General features: G+C 46.8%; 1 protein-coding gene across 2 annotated transcripts in view; it reads right to left on the bottom strand.

Moving 5' to 3' along the window:
- Positions 1-7281: 7281 nt before the first annotated feature.
- LOC144138251 (protein CIP2A homolog) overlaps positions 7282-11495 on the bottom strand; it is a 91087-nt gene continuing 86873 nt past the window's right edge. For both annotated transcript variants that reach the window (XM_077670434.1, XM_077670435.1), the window contains exon 21: positions 7282-10760. In XM_077670434.1, the coding sequence (XP_077526560.1) occupies positions 10617-10760 (144 nt within the window). In that variant the 3' untranslated portion in view covers positions 7282-10616. The remainder of the gene's footprint in view (positions 10761-11495) is intronic.

Below are 11495 nucleotides of genomic sequence, written 5' to 3'. Positions count from 1 at the left end.
TCTGCTCAACTATCCTGTCTCACAGATCTGTAGCATTGCTGAGTGCAGTTAAGTGGCTTATAAGCTACAGCTTAGACAGTCATTACCATTTGAATGCTTTCCACTGTTAAGGCAGAATTACAGGTACAAACAAGCAGTCAGTCACATCACCAATAAACTACCTACCTGCAAGATATTGCACTTTTTGAAGTAAAATATTCTTTGGTTTTTCTCGTGTTTGAAGTGTACTTATTGAATTCTAATTTTACTTTCGCAGTTAATGGCCTTTTTGCACATGTGCTGATTTTATATTTTATATATTTTGTTTTACCAGCAGTTTCTCTAAAGCATGTGGGAAATGCTTGCTGTCATTTTAACTCTGCCTGATTAACGTAAAGTTGTGATGTACAGCAGCGGCAATTAAACATCGCAACTGTATCCGCCATAATGCAAGCATAATGTTTGGTACAAAATTTCTTTACAGCAAGGCTCTTTCAGTTGTTGCTGACACGCAAAAAAATGTAAAGTTCCTTTCAGGCTTCGGTAATGGTTGCAACTAACGTTAGTGCAGTAGAAGTATGGCGGTTTCACAATTAATATGTAAAATTGGTTGCGAACTAGGCATACTCTTACTAACACTGCGAAACTATGCAGGTCATTACATTAACTTTGTTTTAGTGCGGCTTGAAATAAAATTGGAGAACAAAGAGCAGAATGCACATGGACACTTCAATACCCAGAGGAGGATATATATCAAAAGGCGGGGGTAAGCGCAAAAGAGTTTAAGCGGAGGTTGTTCAGTTAACATGCCTGAATTATAGCAGCCCTAAAAGGGCACTTGTAAAGTGGCCATTTAGTGCAGTGTAATTGCTGTATTTTTGTAAATCTGAAATTCGAAGCTGTTACTAGCTACAGAACCTACTTTTTGTCGTTCATAAAGCTAGGTTATGACGTCCTAGTAATTGGCAGAAGTCTAGCCTTTATGCTGGAATAGAATAAGTGCACGGGAGAGGGATGAAGTAAACAAGCGTCCTGCTGTCAACATGGTCTCCGTACCCTTTCACCACCTCCGGTGCCATCTTTCGTCCCCGCAACGCGCAGCATGTTACGCGCGTACCAGCTCCGTTGAGCGAAACAACCTCCCTCGGGCGCTAACCGAACGCCAAAGCGATCGTAACTGCCAGCGCAACCGCGCGTTGCTTGCAGCGGCTGCCTGCAACAATCGCTGCCATGCAAGCATCGCACTTCACCGCCGAGTGCGCTGACATGAAGGGCGACAGCACAAATTAATCGGTACATATGACACAACACACCCTCCACTCGACCACATCTCAATTGCACATTTACCGCAAAAGCCGAGTGTGCTAAGACGTCGAGCTCTACGCTCCGATGCACACAATCGAACCTCACGTCGCCACATCACAGCACGGCGTTTGTTCGTGTGGTGATCTCTGGCACGTTGTTGCATGTCATTACTGATGGCAACGTGACTTGTAGGATAGGTAGTGCAGAACTAGTGGTGGCAAACTTCGTCCTCGATTCTTCACGAGACGGATCGGTGTCGTCGAGGTCACCGTTTCGCCAACGAGGGCTCAGCACGCCGGCTTCACCCGTGAGCTCCCAGCACAGCACACAACGAGAATAGACCTTTCCGGAAAGTTGCGCGCGCCCCCAAACGGCGGCCGCAAAGCAGCCTGGGAACTGTGAGCGCCGCAGCAGCCGCCGCGGGAGGTTCCCGTTTGAACCCATTCCCATTTCACCCTTCCCGCTTGTTCCCTCCCGTTTCAACCCGGCGCAAAACGACCTTCCCGTTTCGCCCTTTCCCACTTGGCCCGTTCCCGTTTGAACCCGTTCCCATTTGAACCTTCCCGTTTGTTCCTTCCCATTTCAACCCGGGGCGAAAGAACCTTGCCGTTTCGTATTTTCCTATTTATTTAGCCCGTTCCCGGAATAACGTACCCAGTTTATGAAACGTTATAAAAAACATTTTCATATTATTTTTCATTTGTTCCCGTTTGTCGCTGCGATAGCATGCTCAGTACATCCAGAGTCCTTGACTGCTTTTCATACCTGGGCTTCACTTTTTGAATATACAGACGATGAAATTTGGTTACAATTCAACTCATACCAATTAACAATTTTTTTAAATTAACAAAGCCTAACAAACAAATTAACAATTAACAAATTAATAAACAAATCTTTTAAATGAACTAACAAGTCTTTTAAATTAACAAACCAAAAAATCATAAAACCAAAAAGCCTAGAAAAGCGCCGCGGAAGCACAAATAAACAATAAGAAATCGTATTTGGCGGACTAACACATTTAATCGTTATATTAGCGCAAGTGTACATCAATGTCGAAAAGAAACAGATGAAAACTATAAAAGATAAAAATATGTATAAAAATAAAGTAACCCTATGTATCTGGATACATACGCCACATCTGGCTATAAAAAAATAGCAGTCATGAGAACCAGCGAAAATTATAAACTTAGCTTTGCGTTTTATTGATTCTGTTTATTCCGGTCACTCTAGCGTACTCAATTTGCATAATAGGGCAAACCTTCAAAAACTGAAGCAGTGCAGGGTCGTCTCTATAGCCTAAATTTTCTTTACTACAGAAATTTAAAATTGTCGCGGGAATACTACCTCCAAGGACCTTTCAGACGTTCAGCCAGAAGACATCATAGTAAGACTATTAGGCAGCCAATCAGCTCAATTACTATTCGAAAGTTCTCTTTGTTTCCTCGTGCTTTTTCTTACTGGAATACGTTAACTGAACGAACAGTGAACTCGGTATCGTTAGAAGAATTTTCCCCACGTATTGTAAATATGTGTTCTGTTTGAATCGTCGTATTTTAAAATTGGAATACATTACGAATGCATATCCTTGTTCGGACCCCTTTGCTCTTTTACATATTTATGTATTTTACTTATTTGTGCGGGGCGTTTTTAAACTACGCTAACCAATACTGATGTGCTTTTATGTTCACTCCTTCATGAGCCCGACGAGGCCGTAAAGTATCAGTAAATAAATAAAAATATCTGCCATATTACTCACGTAGGAAAGGCATTTGTAGCCAATTATCAGATTTCTGCACATGTTTTTGCCTTTTTTAAAAGTCTCTCCTGTGGACATCTTTGATCTATAGATCTCTCGAACCCGAAGACAAAGCTACGCTCCAAACAATGAGCATAAGAGGGGCTGATAAATAAATTTCAGCTGCACGTACGAACACCAACTGCAGAAAAATCCAATGCGTGCATTCCTCAAGATATTGGGTATCTTTATAGTACACTTTCGCTGCTACAAATTTTGTGTCAAGAGGGCAGTATCGACCTAAGGCATTCGGAAACTTTTATCGGCCGGAAATACCGGTCGATTCCGCAAAATTTGGTGCATACAAGTTTTTAGTGCATGACCCGTTGCTTGTAAGCACATTTTGGGGAACAGTTTCGAAGACGGTAACGCATATTTTCAGAAATTCAAATGGTTTGCAACAATGCGGGTTCAAATGAGAAGGGCGCTTTGGGAGCGGGTTGTAACGGGAAGGGCGTTTTGGGAACGGGCTGAAACAGGAAGGGCCCAAACGGGAAGGTCGTTTCGGGAACGGGCGCACACGGGACGGGTCAAGCGGGAAGGGCGTTTCGGGAATGGGTTCAAACGGGAAGGGGTCGAATGGGAATGGGTTCTTTCGGGCTACACCCGCCGCCGCCGCTGCCGCCCGGGCCGCTCTTCATGTAGCTCTACCGTGTCAAACCGTGCCGTGCGCGACAGCGCCTGTGGAGGGAGCATTTGTTGACGGTGCAGCTTCGGCGTTTAACATTGTGTGATGCATGCAGAACATCTGCTGTCCTGGACAGCTGACCCGCCGCGGTGGCTCAGTGGCTAAGGCTTTGCGCTGCTGAGCACGAGGTCGCGGGTTTGATTCCCGGCCGCAGCGGCCGCTTTTCTGATGGAGGCGAAAAGCAAAAACACCCATGTGTACGAGATTTCGGCGCACGTTAAAGATCCCCAGGTGGTCAAAATTAATCCGGAGCCCTCCACTACGGCGCGCCTCATCGCCTGCGTTGCGTCGGCGCGTTAAACCCCACAATCAATCAATCAAGTCCTGGACAGCTGTTTTCTTCACTGGCTTCTTTTTCAAACTTCAGCATTCTTACCACCATCCGCATTTCTTCAACAAACTGCTGCATTTTGGGGAGTTGCAGTGTGTATACCGTCCATTCATACTACACTATGTCTGCATTTGTTTCAAGTACTGGTGCCCAAGAGGTGGCGAGTCTTATTGTGCAATCCTAAGCTCTTTTGATGTTTTCGGCTGTGTGTAAATATGAAAATAGAAATGTTTATTTCAGTCGAAAAAAAAGACACGTACACTTTTAATTACTCCGTTAGAAAAACTAACCAATACCGACTAAAAGGTAAAACTGTTCAGAGGGCGCTAATGCAAAACACGCATAGTTGACATTTTGCTTAATTATCAATTGAGAAGTGGTTCATGTGTGAAGTTGCTCAGGTAGCAACAAATTTTCCGTATCCGGTTTGGCTTGTCAGCCATGGCATTTGGGAAAACATACCACGGTATTCTCAAGTTCTTCACTTCTCGAATAACTCGCTCAACGTGTCTCCTTAGGTTGGCGATTTGCCGTGTGCGTGTTTCCTCCGTTATAGTGTCAGTTGACGCCGACCATTTAACATGGGGGATCTGTTCAATTTAACGCCAAGTTCACAGAGCTCATCTTCGATCAAGAATCCTGGGTCAGCTATGACGAGCTGTCTCCTTTGTTTTCTCACAGGAAGTACACCACACCTTAAAAGTGGGAAATAATAATTCCACAATGAGCGACCGAAAAGAAATAGTCGAAATGCTGAACTCACTACAGCAGAAACCCCGTTACTCCAATGCCGCAGGAAATGGGCTGCAGGCAGTCGCTGTCGTTGGAGAAACCGCATCGTTGCCTGCTGGAGTGAAAATATTGCTTTATGCCCTGTTACGCCGTTTGTGCTAAAAATCATTACAAAACGGGCGTTGATTACTCTGAGCTGACAGGGGTATCTCGACAGTGCTGCATATCACTAGTTCGTCTTGGATGCCTGGAAGCGGATGCCTGGAATTTACGTTATAATGCTGGGCGTACCTGTCTTTACCGTAGGACACCTCTCGGAGAAGACCCGGTGTGGAAAAATGGTCGCATACGGTTCATGTAACATTTGCGTCTGCTCGCGTTGAAATGGGCTCCACATATCCTGTGATGTTCGGACGGCTCCCACAAAGCGAATCAGCCATCACGACCCTGGCGATTTATCTGGCGAACTTATTTCTTTTGAAGTTTCTTGTCCTTCGGAAACTTGTGCAATGAAACATGCCGGTCTCGTAGCGTATTGTTGTCCCATCCGATCATACAGGACGTTTTTCCGCCTCCTGCAGCTTCCTTGGCGCCATATCGTCAGTATCGCGTGAACTACAAACGCTAAGGCAGGTCGTAAACGAGTGTAGCTTTACACACGCGGAAATGCATCACGAATAACGTGTGCACACGATATGAGCTTCTTCGTTTTCCCACACAGCTCCCCGCGGGCTGCCGGAGGCAAGAGCTGGTTATTTGTATTTTTCTTTGGGAGCTCAAGTGCACATTTGTTTTTTATTTCCTCGTGTCGAGGAATTTCTATTTTCCCGCGGGCAGCAAGAAGCACGAAGACGCTTGCAACTGCCAGCAGCTAGCAGACGACGTTGCTAGCAGGCGACAAAAGGTTCTCATGCGGTGCAGGCAGCTTCAGAAGGATGCGGAGTTTATTTCTTATTTTGGGTTCTATGGTTTAAAGATGATTTAATTGATGCGCAACATAACTTTGCAAGCCCATCCTTTCGCTCCTTTGACGGACGCCGCGAACGCGGCGCGCGGCGCGACCACCCCGTCGGCGCTCGCCCCGCGCGCGCACGCAGTTCCCATGACGCCTTGCGCGCGCCCGCCAGGGGAAGGAGCGGCGCTGCAGTTTCTGGAAAGGTCTATTGCCGTTTTTTCATCAACTTGCACAAGTAGTTTGTCCCCCCAGTACACAGAAGTATTTTTTGTACCAGACTTTGCAATGGTTTTCGATGGGAAGACTAAAAACTAACGGAATGTAACATGTACAACCCGACATTGTGACTTCCGAAAAAACTATTTCGGGAACAATTTTAAGCGGGTTAATTTTTATTGAATGGTCAATCGATGAAACCTCTACAAAGAGCACCCCCTTGCAGGTGCTGTTAAATTTCGCCGTTGACGGGAGCGTTGGCGCTGAAAATCCTTGGCTCTCAGAGGGTTTTGGAGCCGTTTGGCTGAATTTTTGCAATTTTCAAGCTTTTGGAGCAGCCTGGCGCAGGAAAACAAATTTTTATCGAAAATGCGCAACATGCGCAGCTGTCTCACCCCTGATCATTTTCATAAATAAGGGAGCTTTGGCATGGTAGGGGAATTCGGGAGTGAATGCAAATCAAACCCAGGGCCTTTGGAACGAGGGTCGACCGCGCATCCTTCACACCACTTCAGTTGCACAAGTCCAACCTCCGACATATAAAAAGAAATCCGTACACGCACCTCCACGTAGAATGAGTCAGCACTTCCTAGTGCGTCATTAGGCTCAACGTTAAGGTAACCACCCATTAAGGGGGACCCACCTGTTAACATTCCTATTCGACCCACAGACTAATAAACCATCGTGTACCTATACGAAAAGTTTTGTCTACCCATGAAGATGCTCCATGCGGCCTAGTTTGCTTATATCAAAAATATGTCACTTCTGTACTGAAACTAAGAAATAAAACTTTGTTTTGCTTGACAGCCTAGTGAAAGTAAATGAACTAAAATGCATTTCACATTTATTTTTTATTTCAGTAAAAAACATTTCTAAACGAAGCAAACTAGGCCATCAGTACCATTTTCATGTATTTGTACAACTTTTTGTACAGGTACACGATGCTTTTTAAGCCAGTGGGTCAATGAATTTGTAGGTCCCTTAGGAATGTGATCAGGTCAATTTTCCTAAGGCCTGCCCACATACTTGCTCGTGTAGATTGGCCAGTGACGATGACAGCAGCTCACGGGAGCAAACGGCCGTTCCGTTAATTCCCATCTGGCTGCGACTTCAACATGCCCGCCCACAATTCTCACACACCCACCCAGTGGGACTGACTAGAAATGACAACAGCTGCTGCCAGAGGCTCACGGCCGGTTTATTATTTGGCTGCAGCGTGAATGTACCCACTTGAAGGACAACTCTACGGTGTTCACACTCTCGGAGTCACAACACGTAAGTGCTTAGGTGTCATCAGACTTTATTATCCCTTGTCCACTAAAGGTCCCTGTCTGCTTTGGTATTCAAAGCTTGGCACACTCAAAAACAGGATAGCCTCTCAAATGATGTACTCAAGGCCACACAACCTTTGTGACCACAAACATGACTTTATACAGTCGAAACCCGCAATAACGAAATCGCCGGGGAAACCGGAAAAATTCGTTTTCGCGATGATTTCGTTGCCGCGAGTACGAGACATAAAAACAGTGATATGGCCAGCAGAACGAAAATTTATTGCCAGAAGTCAGTCAACTTACTTTGCCGACCCTTGCCATGCAACAACTTCAAAGCTCTCCCTTCGCACTGAAAAAAGTGGTCCATTGCCACGTCGTCGTCATGTGCGGCGAAGAAGGACCGAAGAGTGTCGAGGGCATCCAAAACAACCCGCGGGTTGGGTTTCTCCGCGTGCTTGTCTTCTTGGTCCTCGGTGTCGTCAGCTTCGCGCACGCTTTCGATAATGGCCTCGTCGGTCACTTCTTCATGCACGATGACATCGTCATCGGCGCGAACGAACGCATCAACCGTGAGCCCATCTGGGATGTCGATGTCGATGGCTCGAAGTGCCCCCCAGGCGTTGGTCAGCGATAGCGGCACTTCTGGCACTGCGCTGCCAGCACTCTCGCCGTCAAGTGCACCTTCGTCGAAATCTTCGTCTGGTGAAGCTGAAGCGCAATCCGTGCGTGATGCTTGCACGGTGGTGGTGAAGCCCGCGTGCCTGAAGCAGTTCTCAATCAGGGAAGGGGATGTCGCAACCCATGCGGCGGCCACCATCTCGAAGGCCATGCACAAATTCACGTCGGTGGGACGCTTGTGGTGGAGGTTCAGTAGCAGACGCTGGATCAACCTCTCCCTGTAGGCGCACTTCACGCTGCGAATTACGCCTTGATCGAGCGGCTGCAGAACGGAAGTGCAGTTTGGTGGAAAAAAAACCAAGCGCACGTTCGTGAGCTCCGTCTCGTCCATGTGGTGGGCGCTGCAGTTATCTAAAAAAAAGGGCCACCGACCTGCCCGCCTTGCGCATGTCGGCATCGAACGCCTCAACCCAGCTGGAGAAAAGAGCGCGAGACATCCACGCCTTCTTATTAGCGGCGTACTGAACGGGCAGCGAGCGGCGGTTTCCTTTGAAGCAGCGGGGCTTCTCGCTCCGGCCGATGACTAGAAGTGGCCGCTTGTCTGTGCCGTCCATATTGCAGCACAACAAAATGGTAACGCGTTGCTTGCTGTGCTTGCCTCCATGGCATTTCTGGCCTTTCAATTCCAGGGTCTTCGACGGGAGCATTTGAAAGAACAACGCCGTCTCGTCCGCGTTGTACACGTCGCAGGGCTGGTACTGGTCGAGTACTTCTCTGTTGGTCAGCAGCCATGACGACGTTGTTACAGGGTCAACGCTTGCTGCTTCTCCCGAAATCGCCTTGGCCACGATGTCGTGCCGGGCTTTAAAGCGACCCAACCATCCAACGCTTGCTCGGAACTGGTCGTGCCCGAGGATGCAGGCAAAGTCCAGTGCCTTCTGCTGTAGTATTTTTCCCGTAAGTGGCACTCTGTTGGCACGCTGTTCGCAAAACCACGCGAACACCGCCTTATCGACGTCCGGAAAGGCCGCCGCGGTCACCGTCTTGTTCTGCGCACGTGCGCCATTATCAAGCGCAGCGAGAATGGCATCTTTGCCCTTCAATATGGTCGAAAGCGAGCTGCACGCAATTCCATACTCGTCGGCGATGTCTTTCTTTTTTCTGCCCTTATCAACTTCCGCAATGATGGCAGCTTTATCGTGAAGCGTCAGAAACTTCCGCTTTTTGGCTGGTGGCGGCATCTTAGCAAGATCCGATGGGCCGGTCGCCACACACACAACGAACTCACGAACTCGCGTGTGCGATGCTACGGAAGTGACGGAATGACGGAAGCAACGCAGGATAGGATTGTGTCGCCCCCTAAGGGTGTCGCTCCAAGGCTGCTTAACATGATGATGATATTGTTGCCGTTCTTTTCTTTCTCCGCGATAACGGAGAATCCGCTCCCGGCGTCAAGCTTTTCTCAGGCACAATTGTAACTTCGTCTCGATTTCGCCACCAGTCCCAGTCTTCTCTTCGTCGTTTTGATTGATTCGAACTGTTGGTGTTGCTTTGGCCTGTTGAGCTCGTCCGATGGCGCCGTCTGGTGGCACCGCTGACCGTATCAGCATGATTGTTTGCCATCGCCTGCTGCAGTGTGGCCAGGCATGTTGCCTGACACAGACCCCATCGCCGATTTATGTAAACAAAAATGGCGGTACCCACGCTAGCACGCCAAAAGCAGACGTTTACGAATTTTGAGTGCGTTTGACGGGCGGATAAAATAAGGCCCGCACCGCAGTAGAAAATTCGTTAATGCGGGATCGCTGTTGAAAAACATTTCGTTGCCGCGAGATATGAAATACATGGGCTTCTATGGACGTTCGCCGGGGATCCGGAAATATTTCGTTGCCGCGGGGATTTCGTACTTGCGGGATTTCGTTATTGCGGGTTTCGACTGTATAACATTTTAAAAATGAAAAATAACACTTTCACATTGCTGTGAAGGTGCGTAAAACACACGGACAACACGTGAGTCCAAGTCCGCAAGACTGTCAATTATTGCAGAATTATAAGTTAGCAAAACTCGTCAATTATAAATTGCAAATTGTACATTTATACAAAAGTGCACGGGCGCAGGGGCCAGTGGCAATTAAAATGCACTGCCGGCAATGTCATAGTGATAAAACAAATAAAAAAGGGCCATGCAAATATTGTGAAAACGACCATAAAAAAAATTGTAACACATCATCCAAGCTCTCAAGACTGAAGAGATGGTTAAAGTGAACAAGGCAAACTGTAATGACATGAAGGAGATGATATGTAGTATACATGCTACCACTTGTAAATGCTTCCGTCAATCATGTCACAACTCGTGACACTATACAAAGCCAGGATGGAAAACCAATTATCAAGACGTTGTTAAACCTCGACTGAAGAGGTCGTCAAAGTGAACAAGACAGACTGTAATGTCATGCAAGAGACGATGTATAGTATATGCGCTACTATTTGCTAACACTCTTGCCAATTACGATGCAGCAACTCGCGACACTATACAAAGCCAGGATGGAAAACCAATTATCAAGACATTGTTAAACCTCGACTTAAGTGGTCGTCAAAGTGAAGACAGACGAGAGGCGATGTATAGTATATGCGCTACTATTCGCTAACACTCTTGCCAATTACAATGCAGCAACTCGCGACACTATACAAAGCCAGGATGAAGCAGGGTGGAAGAGTTTTCATCAGACCATGCCAGCACTGATGCTCTGAATCATCTCTTGCATCTTCTTCAGCTTGTCCAAGTCGGCGGCCATCTTTGCAGCCTGCTTGGTCTTGCTCTGGAGTGCTTCTTCCTTTTTCTGGTACTTGATTTCGAGAGTTTGCAGCTGCGTTGAGAGAAAAAGAGAAAGAATGTTTCTATCAGACAATGAAATATTTCAAGGAAGCGGGCTGGCATGGTATCATAGATCCTTGAGTGGGGCAAACAAAAGGATAATAGTTGCAAATGTCTGCTTAGATTCAGGGTGTAGCTATATAGTATCCTGGACAATGAGTAGTGCTGTTTCCAGTAAGGGGATGGTTTGATGGCTTAGGTAAGCACTGCACATTAAAAATCTGAAATTTTTTTAACATAGTTTTGCCTGCCACAGTAGAACCTCCTTACAAGAGACGCTGTTACAAGAGTTGGTTATAAGAGACATTTTAAAATGGTTTGGTTGGTTTTCTTATGTTCACCATGTTAGCAACATTGCATACAAGATACACGGTTACAAGAAACACTCTGTTACTGAAGACAACTTTTTGGGGTCCCAAGAGTGAATTCTACACCAATTAGAAGACACTTTATAGGGGGGGCCTTATATGAAGGACCTTGTGGAAAACTGCCCTGAACAGGAAGCTTGGGCCTGCATCCAAGAGACCGCAGAGGTTCCAGAGACTTTTGAGGAGCTTGTCTGCAGATGTGGACTTGTCTGCGCGTTCGAGGAGCCTACAGATCATGCGATCTTCACGCAAGTAAATGGTGCCATAGAGGATGAACTAGAGGAGTAAGATGACGACGGTATTGTAGGACAGAAAGTGTCGGCAGTTAAGGCTGACAATTGTCCAAGAGCACTTTAATG

This window comes from Haemaphysalis longicornis, unplaced genomic scaffold (assembly GCF_048455015.1).
Source record: "Haemaphysalis longicornis isolate Haplotype H1 unplaced genomic scaffold, Haemaphysalis longicornis Haplotype H1 scaffold_5, whole genome shotgun sequence".
Lineage (NCBI taxonomy): Eukaryota > Metazoa > Arthropoda > Arachnida > Ixodida > Ixodidae > Haemaphysalis > Haemaphysalis longicornis.
This window is presented reverse-complemented; position numbering and strand designations above follow the sequence as displayed.